Genomic DNA, 19,083 nt, shown 5'->3' with positions numbered 1-19,083 from the left:
CAATATAACTCCCCTCAGTTGCAAGGGTTGTAAAGCGCTATGCTAAGTCCTGCTCTCCAGAATGCCTGTCTCTATGATCCGGTTAGTTGGTTTACTGTCATTTTGCAGTCCCTCTTACTGGGCGCCTCTTTGAGGCAAAGTTTTAGTTATTAGAGAAACTAAGACCAGGTCGGCTTCCCTGGTGGCATTTGGGGTTGACTGTGTTCCCCTGAGAAGTGACTGGTTGGGGCTTCTTCTGGCCCCCTGGCCACATTCCCTTAAAGGGACCCCTTCTATTGAAGTTGTTGGTTCCAAGACTTTGAGCAGCCTTGGTAGGCCTTCAATCTTTTTGATGGAGGCCTCTTTGAGGCTTATAGCTTGTGTTTTGGCCGTAGGGAATGCTGTCACTGACAGCCTATTCGTGACCCTCAGCATGGCGGTGTGGGTATATTGTTCCCCAATAGCGTTTCGATGCAGTGCGAGTTCCCTTTAAAAAGGGATGTTCCCATGGTTACCATGGTTCCCTGAGAACAGGGAACGAGACGTCTTCATGCCTCAGGGCCGCCTGCTGAACAGTCCCTTCAGACGATAAGTGGATGACATATTCTCTAGGCGCCCCTTATATTCTACCGGGTTGCGCTACTAGTGAAGTTATAGGCTGTCACCGGTCAATATGATTGCCGTGATTTGATAAGCATTTCAGACACCGGTTCCCAAATAGCGTTTCGACGCAGTGACTCATTCCCTGTTCTCAGGGAACCATGGTTACATGAGTAACCTGAGATGTTTCCTTGAATTTGCTATTTGGGTAAAATTAACATTTTTGTTTTATTTGATGAACTACTCACAACATTTCCTCCAAATTTCAAGTAAAAAAAAAAAAAAAAAAGAAGAAGTCTTTTAGAGCATGTATTTGCAGAAAATTATGAAGAAAAATGAAGATGCCATATTTTCAGACCTCGAATAACAACACAATACTAATGTTTTAACTTCAGAAGAGTTCAGAAATCAATATTTGTTGGAATAACCCTGATTTCCTAACACAGCTTTCATGTGTCTTACATGTTCCCTATCAGTCGGTCACATTACTGTTAAGCGACTTTATGCAACCCCTGGAACAAAAATTCAAGTAGCTCACCTTTACTTGATGGCTTGTGACATTCCATCTTTCTTGGAATTTCAAGTCTGGAGATTGTGCTGGCCATGACAGGGTCTGGTTCTGGTGTGTATACATATATAAATTATATTTATGTATATATATATATATATATATATATATATACATACATACATACATACATTCAGCACATACATGTTACTTATAGAAAGTATAAAGATATTGTACTGGGTGCTTTCTTTTTTCATCATTCAGTGTAATTGTGTGAATATGTTTTTTTTTTTTTTTTTTGTAGTATGCTTGGGAGACCAAATCAGACCAAAATAATGATACATAATTCTATCACTCTATCAGATGGCATGCTGGTATCTGAAGTCTTGTGTGCATGCCTTTCCATTGCCCTCTGTTTGCGGGTCTCGTTGGAAACGTCATATTTGTAACTGGTTATAAAATGAGGACGTCGGTCTACTCCATAGTTTCTCAACTTGGTGACTGCAGACTTCGTCTTCACCTTCTCACCAATTTTAAGCATCACCCTGTACTTTCAAGGACACCATATCAGCGACTTCATATGCAGGGTTCTCCGTTTTGTGATAATGCTACATATGTTTGGAAGCATTTTTATTCTGACCACTATCAGTGTAGCGGCCCTTCGGCGTCGAAGAAAAGAGGCAGAGAGTTTTTGACTCGTGCCTTCGATTTATTTTTCTCAGATGCAATAATCTTCATTGCTGAAGTATTCGTTGTCTAAATTCTTTGTTGCAAATTCTCTCCATGCATCATAACAATAGCATCACAGCACCATAACACCAATTAGCACCGTAAAACTAAAAAAACTAAAAAAAACAAAAACAAAAAAAAAAACAAATAAAGAAACATAAATAAAGAAAAATACAACTTTCACAATATAAACAAACAATCATTACATTAACTACACATTTGGCATTGTTCAAATTAATCAACAACAGTATCACAAAAACGAAATACATGGAAAACAATCAAACATATCTCGCTCTGCTTGCCAAAGGGATACTAAAAGCATGAAGCATTTTCCCGAACTCGAAAACACACGTGCACTACTCTCACTCGGTTTCCGTTCACTTATATCCTCTACGTTTATTGCTCCCTCTAGTGGTGGCGCCAAGCAAAGCGACTTAAAGGGAAAGTCCATTACAATCAGTTTGGACCGATGTCTGTGCACGATCGTGTGGGCTCAGAATAAATGAATTCTAGTCAAAGCCAGGATCATCTGTACACTTGTGTGGGTTTTATCCATTGGCTGCAGTATTCCTTACACTATAATAAATGTTAACAGGAACATAAAAACCATTAGGCTTCTGGTCATATTTGCATTCATGGCGGGCTTTCTTCCCCTTCCTAATTATTCAGCCTGGTCTCATTGTTAATACGTATGTATTAATATGTAACTTTCAAAGACACAAAACGTACATTTCTGTACGTTTAGAAAGGTGCTGAAACGTACAATATTAACTTATAGCACTAAAACATAAAAATACTTACAGCAAAAAAACGTGAAACGTATATGAATCTTTTATATCAAAGATATATGTATAATTTCCCTTTTATCATTTTGTAGATAAATGTAAGATCCCTAAACCCCATCCCGACCCTAAACATACCCATTTCATACAGAATATTAAAAGAATAAAACATAATGGACAGAAATGTGTAGGAAAATGACAATTTCAGTGAAAATATTAAAGCTGCAAGCAGCATTTATCAGGGTTCAAGCATTTAAGGCCTTTAAGCACACAAAAAGGTATTATATTTAATTTAGCAAGCATTTAAGCACTTAGATCATAGATGGAAAATATATAGGCTTTTGAGTATATTTTGCCATGCCCATTTTCTAAATGACCCTGTTATAGCGACCCAAAGGGTAAGGCTAGTAAATCTAAAAGTTCAACTCTTTTTTTTTGATAATCATTGATCTAGAGAGTGTTCTGCACCAGTTTTGTTCCGATCAAGCAAAAAACCTAGGACTAGTTCGCAAAAGTAGGTTTTTCAGATAGTCGTGAATAATTAATGAATGATTTGATTGACAGCATTGATTCTTGAGGCAAAGTTGTTCAGCATGAGGAGATCTATCAAATGATACGCATATTGCATGGCAAATTTCTATTGGACTAACGGTTGCATAGTTACAGCTTTCATGGGATTTTTTTCAAGTTATAGCACCACCTAATGTCCAATCGATGCGATTTTTTTATTGTGACCAAAGATTGAGGCCCTACACATGTGTACTGAGTTTGGTGCAAATATCTCATTTCGTTCTTGAGTTATAGCCATTTTAGTAAAAGTGGCTCCGCCCTCATCGTTTGTTTTGGTGCCCCTTAGCGACCGTGAATCAAAATTGCAACTTTTTTTGATAATTATTGATATTCAGACTCCAGAGAACATTTCTGCACTAGTTTGGTTCCAATCGGGTCAAAAATCTAGGACTAGTTTGCAAAAGTAGGTTTTTCAAAAAGACACTTGAGCCAAGGCCTAACGGTTCAGTAGTTATGAGCCATTTCATACTTTTGACTGCTGTAGTGCCCCTGTCAGGCCGATCAGGGCGAGCCTTGGTGACGTTGTAGGTGGTAAGGGTACTACCAGCCCTCAAAGTTTCAAGTCTCTACGACTTACGGTTTGGTATGCCTGATCACTTTTAGGGGAGAATGCTGATCCTTGGAAAATTTAACAATTACAATAGGGTTTCAGCGCTACGCGCTTGAATCCCTAATAACATTAATCCTACACCTACCTTACTTATGTTGAGCTTTGGTGTATCTTATGGTTGTATTGTCAGTCACTGCATAGGAGAAAATGACTTGTTATAGAAATTTTATTCATTTTAAGGTTTCAAAGTGTAGTCTTGTTTAACATTATGTAATCCTTCGAAACGAGTTTGCAGCATAAGTCACGAACAGAAATGTAAGATGAGTAAACTGCATTCAATAAATTCGACTAAAAACATGTATTGATATGACAATCGAGTACAACAGATTTAAAACATTAATGCCGCGATTTTAATATTAATACATGGGAATTCATACACATTCACACTTGGATACGTAAAATGATTTACTTTTTATTGCTGTTAATACTATAAAAAAGTATTTTTATGTTTTAGTGCTATAAATACGTCAATATTGTACGTTTTTGTGTGTATGAACACGTAAGTAAATGTACGTGTGGTAGAACCACACTTTCCGTAAAATACACACGTATTCTCATGAGATCACGTTGAATTATTGTGTCTGCATATAGCTATTGCAGTATGAGTCAAACGACTTAAAAGGAAAAAACAGTTCAGGCCTTTTTGGGCTTCTGTCATATGTTTTTTATTTTTTATTTTTTTATAGCATTTGCATAAATGTTTCCCATTAAATGTGCAGTTTCACAAGTGTGTTATCTCAGGGATAGACAAACATTGAGCAATGAAATACGAAAGGGTCAAGAATCAGAATCAGAAAGCCTTTATTAACCCCCCAGAGCCGTGTGGAGTACGTTTATAATGGATGGATGCAGTTTCTTGACCTTCAAACTCGTAGTCCCCTTTCACTGCCATTATAAAGCTCGGATGCGTCAGGATATTTATTAATATAACTCTGATTGTGTTCATCAGAAAGAAGAAAGTCATATACACCTAGAATGGCTTGAGGGTGAGTCAATCAGGTAAACGTGATTTCACCAAGTACAACATGTTCCTGGATCAACATTTTTGTTGATCCTGGAACAACATTCCAGTCAACCAATCAGATTTGAGGGACAAGTTTACCATTTATGTCAAGTTTAGTCACCGTCTGTCTCACCTTCCCCAGACTCCATTTCCCAGCATCCCTCTGGTTCCTCACCTGCACTCACTCACCAATCACCTGCACCTGCAAGCTATCACCATTGTTAACACTCATCAGCACACCACTACATAAGCCCCATGTTCACTCCATCACATTGTCTGGTCTTGTCAATGGAAAGCACAACGTCTATGGCAAGCACTACGTCTCACACACCTGGACTCCTTACCTGTTACTCACCTGAGATTTCCGTATCCTTGTCCATCGGTCTTCCGTCGTCTGCTATCCATTCCCCATGGATCCTTCACCTGCAAAGACATTAATCTATTAATTCTCCAGCTAAGTGACTGTTCCAAAGTGCTTGATCATTGACTCACCTGCATTCACTGTTTGCCAGTGTAGCAAATTTATTAGCTCAAAAGGGGAAGTATTAATAATTAGTCATAACTCATTATGATTAATTATAAATATTTGAATCAGTTAATCAAATTAACTTAATGTAGCTGAATTGATATTACAATCAATTAATCTGTTCGACCAGCGAACACTCGGTATTGATCGTCTATCAACTCTTATAGAAAGGATATTTTCCGTGGCCACAGAAAAACATCGCTTTCTTAGTACATAGCTGTGATCGACTCATTATCAGGGACATTGCATAAGCAGATCAGAATCAACTCGCAAGAGTGTGCACAGAAGTTTTATTTAACTAAATCACAAACACATAACTAAACAAACACAAACATACCATTCACGCAGTGAGAGAGTGGAAAATTTAATTTGAACCGTATCATAACCGGGGAATGAAACAATGGAAAGAGTAAATTAACAATTGCTGGATGAACCATCAGTTTCAATACTATAAAGCACCTTTGTTAAAAGGGGTTCACAATCTTAATACTAAATTGCCATTTAGTGTTCAAATGATACTTGCAAATGCCTTAGCTGTCCGGATCTGCAGGCTCAGGAGAAATCCTTGATGGTTCGGTCCGCTGGCGTGGAAGTTGTAATCAATATCTTCGGCGTTGAATGAAGAAAATGAAGACAAACTTTGCACTGTTAATTTGACCCTTTTGTGGTCGCTGCAGTTGTGCATGGCTTGAAGTGAAATGGAGGCCTACCAGCCCGGCTCGGGCCGAGTGGGCCCCCCACATAGTATCAATAGAAACAAGAACAAAGAACCAGAAGAACTAACTAAGTGTGGTTTTTTTTTTTTTTTTTTTTTTTTTTTTTTTTTTTTTCGTGGGGGCTTTTTGAACTCTCTAGACAGTTGACACCTTTGAGTCATGGCTTGACCGATGAGAAAGGTGCAATTCTCTGGCGGGGGATTTCCTTTGTTTGAAAGTGAGTTCATTTGCCTGGGTTTGTAGGTTTGTGTCCATTTATACTCTGATAAATATAACAAACATACAAATGCATTCTATGATATTTTGATGTCCACCAACATGTGAGTCATTAAATAAGGAGTAATTTGATAGTAAACATCACCTAGATGAAATACATTAACTCATAGTTCCAACTTTCAGGCATGCACAACACTATACAACATACGAAAGAACAATATACAAACAGTAATAATACACAAGATGTACTGGGGAAATGCATGTTCATTCATTTAGACGAGGTTGTCAATGAATTAATGGCAAAGAATCCAGTTTTATAGACAATGTATGGTTCTAGTGGCCTGTCTCCTAAGTGTCTTTGAAATGTGTGTAAAGAGCAAATGGAGCAGATGGGGTAATCGCCCTCAGTGGGGGAGCCAGAACTTATGGGGCCTGCATGGATGATTGCCTTTTACAATTGTGTTTATATCGCCAGACACTACACCAGTGTCCGTGCCTCTGTTTAAATAAACACCTGTTTTGCACTTACCTGTCTGCCTCCGTCTGTGTCCCTGACAGAAGAACAGACCTTATGCAGAGCACCATGGATTCTAGCAGGGATCGACCATATGATCCATCTGCCACTTCTCATACTGTGCCCGCTAATCGTCTGCTCACCCTGTTCCAGGATGACCGCCCGATTGAGGACTATGTTAAGGAGTTCCTCAAACTTTCTTGTTTGGTGTCCTGGAACGATGACACCCTGAAGACCGTCATTTGGGGTGGGTTAGATGACCATATGTACCAGCAGGTCCCAGCGGCAGCAACATGTTCCCTGGCACATGTTGATTATATGCTGTGGTTGAGTGGTTCTTCCCTCACAGTCGGTGAGGTTGATAAACACCACCGCCACTCAACCACAGTCACCCTCATCCACGCCTGTCACCATGATCTCCATGCCTGAACCTCTTCCCTCGAGATACTGACCTGATAACCATAGTAAGGGACCCTTTCCTTTCTGTTTAAACTACCTTAATGAAGTTCCCTGTTCGCCAGTCCCCATCTCCAGAGTCCCTTCCTAAGATGGCCGCCAGTCCAGAGTCCCTTCTTAAGATGGGACTCGGTCCCGAGTGAGTCCAGAGGCGACTCCCGTCCTCGGTCCCGAGTGAGTCCAGAGGCGACTCCCGTCCTCGGTCCCGAGTGAGTCCAGAGGCGACTCCCGTCCTCGGTCCCGAGTGAGTCCAGAGGCGACTCCCGTCCTCGGTCCCGAGTGAGTCCAGAGGCGACTCCCGTCCTCGGTCCCGAGTGAGTCCAGAGGCGACTCCCGTCCTCGGTCCCGAGTGAGTCCAGAGGCGACTCCCGTCCTCGGTCCCGAGTGAGTCCAGAGGCGACTCCCGTCCTCGGTCCCGAGTGAGTCCAGAGGCGACTGAATGTCCCACTAATGAGTTGTGACAGGACTAGACTGTTTCATTACAGAGTGACCTTGGACAGACCTATGCTCAGATTATGCAGCTGAATATGCAATTGGATATTTCTGAGTTTCCAGTGAATATGATAAGCAAAAAGAGCATCCCCTCTTCTCTTACCCTTAAAAGGATATTTAATTGAGTGTTAGAGGATGATAAGTGAAGAAACATGTACTGACTTATTTACTTATTATTTACTGAGACAACTGGTAAGATCAACCTTTTCACTTAAGGCTTTTTTTTTTTTTTTTTTTTTTTTTTTCCAGCCTCTTCCAAAAAAATAGTCAAAATGAGTAAAGTAGGCCTACCGGCACCTCCTTGTCATGCAATAAGCGCGCTCTCCACACAAACACTTGGATATGCACCTAATAATGGCGCACATTTATCTAGGACTAGGCTAATAGAGCGAGCGGACTTGTAAAGTTGGTTAGTCGATTATTAGAGGGCTAATTTCATAATTTAAGCTGTAGGCAGCAAAAATAAATAAATAAATAAATAAAATAAAATAAAAAATGAAGAGAAAAATGCTGTTTTGGGTTAAAATTATTCTTGTTTATTCTTACACTTTATGTAAACGATTCATTTTATGTTAAAATACTCAGTAAAACATACATAAATCATGCATTTTACACATAAAATAGAGAATAGGACATGATGCCCCCTGGTGGGAGGAGTGACTTTTTGAAAGTAATATATGACATAGGACCTTTTGTAAACTGCCTCTCAGAATCACAAAGTCTCAAGACGAACAACACAACCATGTCGTCAACAAACAAGGACGACAAAACGAGCTTTTAGAAAATCAGTCCTGAAGATATTCATTCCTTGTATTAGACTGAAGTAGTCTGATAAAGTGTATTAACAAGCTCTCCACTTTGCTCCCATGCCAGATCAGGTTCAAAACCATATTTCTTCTGAAGAAATGTAAATTTATGTGCCATTAAAATGATTTTTCAGACAGGAGAACACGCCCTCTTTGCATTGGTTGGACAAACAGATAGTCCCGCCCCAAACTCACACCATTGGTGGACTCACTGTGTTGTTGCATCTATAGTGGTTGGGATGCTAAAATGTTTTGTATTGTTTATACTTTCTGTGGGGAAACATACTAATGTTTTATTGTGTACTTGACTTAAGTGGCTTTGGGGAAATATTTAAACATTGAAAAATATTTTCAGCATTTTTTAGTTTTACCTTTTTACTGCATTTCATGTTTATTGACATTAAGCATCGTTTGTAATAGGCTTCTGTTAATTTAGTGCTACTATACATTTTCTAATGTTTATTCAATCACCAAAACTGAAGAAAGTCTGAAACATTCTGTCTGCAATCTTCCTCAATATTTTTTATTTTTTATTTTTTATAAATACCGAAAAAAAAAAAAAAAAAAAAAAAAAAAAACATTTTTATGTTAAATTCTGTCTGAACTTTATTTTTAGGCATAACACAAAAGTCACAGCCTTAAACCTACCATGATTTTACTATGGCAACTAATCATGTTTTAAAGGGCAGCTCCAACACTGGCTATATTGTATGGGCTCTATTATTGTAAGAATGTGAAGAATAAATAAAATACAGAAGCATAAATCTCTCCATCCATCACCACATGATCAGAGCCAATTATTTCCCATTGTGAATGGAGAAACCTGGGTTATGCTCTATTAAGTAGAGCAGTGTTTACAGGGTATCAGCGGGGCATTAAAAAGCATTAAAGGTCATTAAATGGATTTTGCGAAAATTAAGGCCTTAAATGGCATTAAAAAGCATTAAATTTTATTTCTACAGGCATTAAATTTTTTAGATAGTTTTGAAGAAAAATAATACTACGTTTATTTTGAATAAAATAATTAATAACTTTGGAGAATTAATAACTTTGATTTGCTATCGCAAAATATGTACATTGGTGTGATACGCACACGGAACCAGTTTGGTAGCTACTTGCCTCCGGCCGGTGCAAAATTGCCGTAACGCCGTTTTGGACAGCGGCGGGCTGGGACCTGGAGACGGAAGGCTGCATCAGTGTTTCGACTTTTTCGACGGAAGGCTGCATCAGTGCCCCTTTTTCGACTTTTTTCTAAGAAAGCACGTTGTGACGAATATAGCGACTTGTTAACCTGATCTAGCTTCCGAGACCGGTAGGCCTACTGCCGCATGAGCGCGAGGTCTTACTTTCCTGCCGCAGGCGCACCTCTCTGGTTCAGCAGCGCATTCAGTTGAGGATATGCGCTCTGTCAGAGAACAAATAAAATCGATACTATTGCAACTTGAGTGATCATTTTACGTGTACATATAGCCAAAATCACAGCAAATGTCTTTATCTTATGTGTATGGTGATTTTGTCAACGTCTCAATTATAAATCAGGATTTTAGTGCTGGTTTATTATGAAGAGAAAAAAAAAAAAAAGAAAAAAACAGCAACTTGGGAATCACCAAAACGCGAGTATGACTGATTTTATTACATTTAGTGTTAGTGGCGATCGATAGTGGATAATAATAGGCTGTATAATGTAGTGACGATAACAATGTTGTGCTGAGACTCGCGCACCATTTAGAGGAGAAATGGAAACATGAGCAAAGAACCAAGAATGCTGTTTTCCTAAACAGCATCACGATTAAAAACGTGACACTGATATTATACAACAGTTCAATTAACAAGTAGTTAATATTAAGCCACTTACATTTTAGAAGGAACATTGACTGTTTTTGTTCTATTTTAGCAGCAAAAATAGTTTCAAACAAAGATCACAGCAGAACCAAAGCACAACACTCAGCCTTGTTTTCATTACTGAATGATTCAGCGTTTTGAACGAATCAGTTGAGTCAAAGATTAAATGACCAATTCATAAACAGCTGCCTCATTCTTGAATGAATCAGCCATTGGAATGAATCGTTTGAATTAATGAATCAACGACTCACTCATTAAGACGGTTACTTGCCGCCACCTACTGGTGGTTTAGTTTCATTTTTAAAAGTATAATTTCCCCCCCAACATTTCATATTTGTATTTTCAAAAAATATTTAAAACATAGATGAAACAATTTTATTGGGAATTTGGCTGTATTAAAATATATTATGTGAGCAAAAGGGTAGCAGCAGAGAAGCAAACAAATGTAAAGGACTGACACTTGGCAGAATGCGAATACAACAATGACATGATGAATTTTCTAATTGCCGTATGACGTCATCTATCGACATTTAGTGGCATATATAGATGGCATTAAAAAAAATAAAAAATTGGCATTAAAAAGCATTAAATTAGATTTGATGAAACCCTGGTTTACCGACCCTGAACCATAAGCACTATAAATCATCAAGTCTGATGTGTGTGTCTGTAGTAAAATCAACAACGCATTGAGAATTGCCATTACTGAAATACAGTTCCTCTTATGGCGAATGCTAGTAAAGCAGGTGTTGAAAGAAAATAGAAACCAGACAACAAAATAAATGCTATCTTACATTGATTGCTCAAGGAGACGTTTTATATGTCTTAACCTGTATTTTTTATTAAACTATTTAATAAACATCAAACATATATTGAAATGTAAGATTTTAACTAGAATTATATCTCTAGTAAGTCATGGAGACCCATGGCATAAGAATGGTTTATTTCATAAGAATGATTGTCTGATTGATCTGATTGTCCCTCTAATGAGCCGCGACAGGACTATACTGTTTTATTACAGAGTGACCTTGACTTGGACAAACTTCAGAAAGTATTAGGCAATCGAATATGCAATTGCAATTTCTGGGTTTCCAGTAAATATGATACGTAAAAAGAGCGTCCCCTCCTCTTTAAGCTTTATAAGGATATTTAACTGAGTGCAAGGGGATGATGAGTAAAGAATACTGACCGGTTTCCTATCAACTCGCATTACTTATTATTTACAGAGAGAACTGGTAAGATTAAACTTTTCACATAAGGCTCTTTTTTTTTTTTTTTTTTTTTTTTTTTAGTTTAAATGTTTTAACATGTTTAACAGTTTCTGCATTATGTTTTTATTTTTACACTTAGTATTTTTTTTGTTTGTTTTTCTTAAAAAGTTTTTGTAAGTTTTCTCACGTTTACTTCCTTAATGCTTTCCAGATGAATTAAGTGAACTATAATTTGTTCCTGTAACAGTCCTTAAACATCACCTGAAGCAACCTATGTATGTTGAATTCATCTTCAAAGGTTAAAAAATGCTTTTACATATAGAGTTTGGATAAAAAATATTGGTTAACATTTTTTGTGTATATTTTTTTTCAGCCTCTTCAACAAAAAGTCAAAATGAGTAAGTTGTTCTTACCAAAATGATACAGCAGTTTCAATGAACAACATTTTGAAATATCCTGTTGCTATTCTCCGTATTGCTAATGAAATAGGCTAGATAAACAATGAACATGCATACTTGTTTTTGTGTTTCTAGCCATTGTTTTTTTTTTTTCTTCTTACTTCAGACCAAACTGTAGCCCCATCCAATATGACGGCATCAACAAGCAATGCAGATGTCACAGCAAATTCCTTAAGGAAAATCAATATTTTCCTCCACTGTATAATATGTGTGTTTGGTGTTGTTGGCAATGGACTGGTCATCTACATCACAGGCCTCAAAATGAAAAGCACTGTCAATACGATCTGGTTTCTGAACCTGGCGGTAGCAGACTTCCTGTTTTCATTCTTCCTGATCTTTAATATAATCTACGAATACCGTGAGTTCGACTGGCCTTTTGGTAACTTTATGTGCTTCTTGAGCAGCCTGGTGACCGTGTTGAATATGTTTGCCAGCACCTTCCTGCTGACAGCGATCAGTTTGGACCGCTGCCTGTCCACCTGGGTGGTGGTGTGGGCCAGGACCAAACGAACAGTCCTGAAAGCAAGGATAATTTGCCTGCTTATTTGGTTAGCGTCAGTCGCTTGTAGCCTGCCTTTAGTCATCTCTCGGAAAACATCAATTTCTGCACAACGAACAAAGTGCATACTTGGCATTCATAAACTAGAAACATACAAGAGGCAGGTAGTGTACCGTTTTGTGGTGGGTTTTCTCCTCCCGTTCGTCATAATCTCCGCTTCGTATGTGGCGATCGGAGTACGAGTTAAGCACCTCCGGAAAAAAAATAAACTAAAACCCTTCCGTATTATCCTGGCTGTAATCCTGTCCTTCTTCTTCTGCTGGCTTCCCTTTTATGTTCACAAATTCATTGAAGTGTGGTTGCGTGAAATGAATGTGACAAACCCATCAGATGAGCTGAACAGCTTCAAGAAGGTTTTCGACCAGATAGGGCTCTTCATAATCGGTCTTGCCTACTTGAACAGCTGCCTGAATCCCTTCTTGTACGTATTCATGTGTGAAGATTTTCAGAGAAAGCTCAAGCAGTCTTTAGTGATGGTGTTCGAGAGTGCATTCGCAGAGGAACACCTGGCTCTCCTCTCACAACATTCCCAATCCAAATGCACATCTCATTCGCAGAGTGGAACAGGAATAGAATTGACCCAATCTTTGACACTTGTGGGTTAAATGGAACATTCACAGAGTCCAAAATTTACATTTATTAAATTACATTTACAAAAAAGAAAAATGTAATGTATTTAATTTATAAAGAAGCTGTGTAGACAAAATACTGTTGTTGCTTTTTTTGTTTGTTTGTTTTTTTGTGAGGATGAATGATGGAAGCTGATGTGCCAACAACAACATATTTTTTTAACATAAAAATGTATATATTATTGACTAATGACTACACTAATGACTACTTATTTCAAACTTTGTGTGTGTGTGTGTGTATGTGTGTGTGTGGACATAACCACATTTTTATAGATTGTCCAGACAACAAGAAAAATGAAGATTTTTTTTGTCCTCAACTAGGCTAAAAGTTGAATGAACAAGTAAAATTGTTGTTTCAACTTGAAAACGCAGGTTGAAACAACTGCACTATATTTTCCATGGGCTTTAACTTCCATGTATCACAAGAACGAGATTGAAGCACACTATCTGGTCTCTGTGCAGTCTGTTTTATGGTTTTTAGAATGACGGCACATTTCAGCAATTCTTGCTAATGAAATATCGGTAACACTTTAGAATAATGGTCCATTGTTAACAGGTAACTATGCAGGAAGTAATAGTATAGTACTACATTAACACTGAACTTAATACTATTAACTAAAATTGAAGCAAGATTAACTAAGCAGTAAGCAATAGCAAATTTAGTACAAAGATAGTTCCTTATTAGGTATTCGATAATTAATAAACAAATATATTCTCATTGACAACTATTTGTTAACTATGACCAGTTAATAAAGAATAACCAATTAATAATCACAAAAGTAACATGCCCTGAAAAGTGAACAATTGTCTTTTTATTTTTACTCTTAACATGGTCATAACATTTCAGAAGCTTGTGCCTCAAATGGGTTCATTGTGGAAACTAATTATTAATATTATATCCCCCCAAATATGTTAGCTACAGGTTAGTTCGTACATGTTGTTTATTTAAAACTTAAACATAGAATAATACTAATGATGATAATTTGATTAAAATTTTAAACAATTAGGAAGTGATGCTGACATGCTCATGATTGGATTAGTTCACTATTATGAGCTCTGATCAGTGTCCGTTAAATATGTCTCCAACTCCAAAAGACCTACCTTTAAGTAACAGTAGCCTGGAAAAGTGAAAAAACATGTTAACCCTTCACTAATGTGTCACCCCACAGGAACTGTGCAACATAAAACAACTGCAGTGATTGGGTCTAACTTTTTTTAAATTAAATTTGGCACAATGATGAAACCTAGCCATAAACTAAGCAAAATTCTGTATTTTGGAATGAAACAACATTAACGCATTCAAAAAATGTGATAAAAAACTGAGCCAAACATGGTGGATAAATTTAACAACAACAACAAAAAAAAACCTTCAACACAATTAGATTGTGAAGATAAACTGAGAATGTACATTAGAAATGTACACACAGCCATTGGTAACATGTTATTTATTCTTTTGTGGAATGTCTATAAGCTCTCCATTTCTCTTTTATTCCTCAATGGCAGTGCACACTGGTTCCTGTGTGCACAACTGCCGGCAACGGTCTGCAAAGTCGGACAGCTTTTGCCCTTTTTGAAAGGCAGCACGTAATTTATTGTACGCTGTGATGTCACAGGCTTCCAACTCAGCAATGGCAGACGTATCGACAATCGTCTTCCTATCCACACCGCACTTTTGGTATGCCTCCGTTTTGGTTGCTCCTTTTGACAACCAACCATCTTCCTATGACTTGCTCTGGTAAAAATACTGACAAAGAAGAAAATTTCTAGATTACAGTACATCATTAATAAAAAAATAAATTAAAAAAAATGTCACTCAATGCCTTTTTATAGCACTAAAATCCACATCATCATTTTGTAGTTATTCTCAAAACATATAGGGAGACTCTACATGGGATATCTATCTAATCTGAGCATATCTATCTATCTATCTATCTAGACCTTACATGGAAGTAGCACCACAGCCACCCATACATATTTGAGGGCTTCGGAGTATAATAATATATAACAGTATAATATAATACTATACAAATTATTAAAATATACTGTTAATTTACTTTTGCACTACACTATAAAATGTTTTAAATTGAGCCAATGTCCTATTGGTCACATATTTTCATGTTATCAACATTTACAGGAATTTCAAATACTTGAATTTTTGGAATGGAAGTGAAGCAAGCACAAAGTGAGGTAAAGTGCACATTAAAATAATGCTAAAAGGCCATTGAACACACCTCTTCTGCTTTTTGCACTTTTCTGTGCTTTCTTTCCCTTCTTGTTCTTCTTAGTCTTGTGAGGTGATAAAGAAAAGTAAGAATCTGAGGAAGATGAGGACTGGAAGGAGCTAGAAGTTGAGTTGTCTCTTTTGGTCTTCTTGCTTCCCTTTCTGTACTTTTTCTTTTCTGCTCGTACATGGTTCTCATCAGAAGAATCTGTGATCACAATAGACTTCTTTGACTCTTTTGTTTCTTTAGTTGACAGGGCTGTTAAAAAAAAAAAAAAAAAAAAAAAAATGAAGAATCATTTAGAGTAATTTTTATTAGTGCACTGCAGTCAAACCATTCCTGAACCCTCTTGCACCTTTTGAATGTCACCCTTATTGGACACACCCAGCTCAGGTCATGGAGTAGTGTACTAACAAAGACTATAGATATAGAAAGACGGTTCACTCCTATTATTCATGAATGGGAGAAGCTGCAACGTGCAATATGGCGGAATACGTCCCGCCTTCTAAGTAAAAGAGCCAATCACTGATTGGAAAATCAAGCTTGTTAATCCATGGGTTTCATGTGACGTCACTGTGTTTTATCGCCGCCATTTTTGTGTCTGGTCACAGCTGCGCGACCTGTTTCGGTCTATGGTCACAGCAGCTACAACTACCAGAGGGAGATAAGAGAAAAACTCCTAGAAAGTTCACAACAAGGTTACAATATGCCTGGGATATGTGGTGCTGTTAGCTGTAACAACAGTCATCAGAGAAACCACAAACTACAATTTTATTCGATCCCAAAGGAGTTAGATCGGCGGAATTCTTGGCTTCAATCAGAAGGGACCACACCACTGGCAGCCAAACAACAATGCACAACATTAACAACTAGTGGGACTGTCATTTACATAACATTATAATTGTGTACACTATTGTAATAAAACGTCGTGAATTCTCGGTGTTGTTGTTTCAGCGCGTTGTTGTGGGAAGAGCAAGTTTACTACAGGAAATCATTCTGATTAACACATAACTAGTTCAAGCTTAACTTGTGCATTCGCGTCATTTTGTGCAGATAAAAGTTGTAATATAACATTTATGTAGCCTATAAATATCTGATTAATCTCATGCGTTTCGTTGAGGTTAATAACCTGCGGAGCTTTATTGTACTGATTTAGTACAATACTGATGATCATCTTCCTCTCAAACAGCAACGCAAAACATTAATAACTATGATTGGGGCTGTCTTAGTTATAACATTAAAATTGTATACACTATTGTAATAAAACGTGAATTCTTTGGGCTTAATTGCTGTGTTTCGGCGTGTTGTTACAGGAAGAACGTATCCATAACAGCTACATTATTCTGACTACGTTACTTAGTTCAAGTTCATCTATGCGTGATTTTGTGTAAATACTAGTTGTAATATTTTTTCCTTTGTATAAATATCTGAATTATCTTATATAGGATGTGTTCCGTTGAGTTATTAATCTTCTAGCTTCAGTTTACGGGCATTCATTCTCTTCAGCTTCAGCGTCATTAACAGTCATTAAAGAATAATACTACTTTAATATTACTATTACTGTAATATTAAAAATGTTTCACATTTTTTTCAAAAACATTAATGCATTATTTTTAATAACTAGCACTTACGTATTGTTCTCGTATTATTTTCATCAACATATGGTTTGATTAAAATAATTTCCTTATTTCCAATTATTTATTCCACCATGGCACATGCATTTTGTTTCTTTATTGTCTAAATAATGTTGTCAAATGACTTGTTTGCATTTAGGAATTTTATGTTATTTTATTTATATTTTTGTTATAGACCATATGTGCCATTTTCCCAGGACGCGTCCTGTCCAGGATTTCTAAATTGCCTAAAATGGCTTGAGCCCTTGCCTCTTTAATCGTGAAAGTGGTCATATCGATGTGCCCCCGAAACGCGATTTAGGTACGCGATTTCTACACGGAGGTCTGTGCAAGCCACTGTTTTTATTGACAGTCTTCATGCAATGCATTAAAATGTTGTCGTATTTGCAATGCTTTGACCGTTCTCTGTGGATCCAGCCTTCTCGCAAGCCACGATTGGTCGATTATGTAAAATGCACGCTATTGATCAAATTATTTTTCAGTCATTACCTTCCGCAAATATGAAATCAAAACCAAAACTGGGACATTTTATGCAACTTAGAAATCCTGGACAGGACGCGTCCTGGGAAAATGGCACATAAGGTCACCCTATTATAGATTTTTTGGTAACACTTTCTTCGGTTTATGGCGATGAACATGTGCAAGATATCCACCTTATTCTCCTCATTCTAAAATAAAGATCACAAACAATAACAGATGATTTTTTTTTTTTTTTCCAAATATCGATATTTTTCCCCAAATAGTCTCATTTAGATAACATCATTGCTGTTTGAGCTGCTCGCGCTGAAGCTGAAGAGAACACCAATAAACTGAACCATTTTGCTAGAAGGTTAATTAACTCAACAGAACACATTCTATATAGGATAATTCAGAAATATTTATACAAGATAAACATAATATTACAACTTAAATTTGCACAAAATCATGCATGCATGAACTTGAACTAAGAAACGTGAATGTAGCTCTTGTTCTGGATACGTTCTTCCTGTAACAACCCGCCAAAACACAGCAACTAAGCCCAAATAATTCACAACATTTTATTACAATAGTGTATACAATTATAATGTCATTAATATGACAGTCACAATCATAGTTATTAATGTTTTGTGTTGCTGTTTGAGTGCTCGCTAGAAGCTAAAGATGATCATCAGTACAATGAAGCACTGCTGTGTTAGTTGCCGTGTCGGACACAAAAATGGCGGTGGGCATAGCGGAAGTGACGTCTTTGAAACCCATGGATAGCTAGTAATTGTGTCACTGCAGCTGCCGTTAAAGGTTCCCACAGAAACCTGAGACTCAAGTTTTGGACTGCACGTGCCTATTGGCTCGTCTAGCCTGAAAAATAGGCTTTTTTAATGCTATTTTAGCATATGAAACAACATTTATGGGACGGTTCAGGTAAGATATTGTTGCTGATTTGAAATATGTAATTTAACTGGGAGTTCGCCAAGCAGTTTTCGAGATTTCAGGATTCCTCCATTCAAATAGATAGGACTTGGTTGCCCGAAAGAGCTGCTCGGAGGCGTTGCAAATATGGCCGCTGAGTGAACAGACTAATTCCTTGAAAGGGACTTTGGTACTAATCAGCAGATGAGTTAATTTAGCTATGTTAAATAAGGGAGACCTCCTGCTGGGGAGATTAAGGAACAGTCTGAAAACCCATTATGTAGTGCTTTTTACAATAGTCATTATTTCAAACCAGCTTTCCACAGACGGATTCCACAGCAGTTGTTTTCTTCTTTTACACTAACATATTGTGTTTTTAAGCAAATGTTTGCCAAAAAAAAAAAAAAATATATATATATATATATATAATAATAAAAATACTAATTGTGGACAAATACAAATAGCTAACACTTTAAAACAGTTCTCACCATTGGTTAAACTGCTCCAAAGAAAATCCCTCTCATTATCCACATCTTTGCATTTTTCTTCAAGGAACTTGACTTTATTGATGGTCACCTGTTGGGTTGGTGCTTGCGCTGGAATATAAAACAAACAAATAATCTGTCAAACATAATTTA

The 19,083-nt window shown here is 37.3% G+C and overlaps 2 protein-coding genes and 1 long non-coding RNA gene across 4 annotated transcripts in view; 2 read left to right on the top strand and 1 right to left on the bottom strand.

The window, feature by feature from the left end:
* Nucleotides 1–19,083, top strand: part of LOC127496312 (C3a anaphylatoxin chemotactic receptor-like) — a 154,368-nt gene that overhangs the window by 69,596 nt on the left and 65,689 nt on the right. The window lies entirely within an intron of this gene.
* On the top strand, nt 11,390–13,389 carry LOC127496307 (C3a anaphylatoxin chemotactic receptor-like). Of its 2 annotated transcripts, XM_051864195.1 has the most exons (4): nt 11,390–11,581; nt 11,769–11,832; nt 11,931–11,955; nt 12,122–13,389. In XM_051864195.1, exons 3-4 carry the CDS (start codon nt 11,952–11,954, stop codon nt 13,177–13,179), a joined length of 1,062 nt encoding a protein of 353 aa, XP_051720155.1. In that variant the 5' UTR covers nt 11,390–11,581; nt 11,769–11,832; nt 11,931–11,951; the 3' UTR covers nt 13,180–13,389. The 2 variants fall into 2 exon arrangements, with proteins under 2 accessions (XP_051720155.1, XP_051720156.1); XM_051864196.1 differs by lacking the exon at nt 11,390–11,581 and having other exon boundaries at nt 11,594–11,832.
* On the bottom strand, nt 14,131–19,082 carry LOC127496329 (uncharacterized). The gene is made up of 3 exons (XR_007925297.1): nt 18,934–19,082; nt 15,435–15,683; nt 14,131–14,947 (listed from the first exon to the last, which is right to left on the bottom strand). It is a non-coding gene; the product is annotated as an uncharacterized LOC127496329 (long non-coding RNA).

Source organism: Ctenopharyngodon idella, chromosome 15, assembly GCF_019924925.1.
Source record: "Ctenopharyngodon idella isolate HZGC_01 chromosome 15, HZGC01, whole genome shotgun sequence".
In the NCBI taxonomy this organism is placed as follows: domain Eukaryota; kingdom Metazoa; phylum Chordata; class Actinopteri; order Cypriniformes; family Xenocyprididae; genus Ctenopharyngodon; species Ctenopharyngodon idella.
This window is presented reverse-complemented; position numbering and strand designations above follow the sequence as displayed.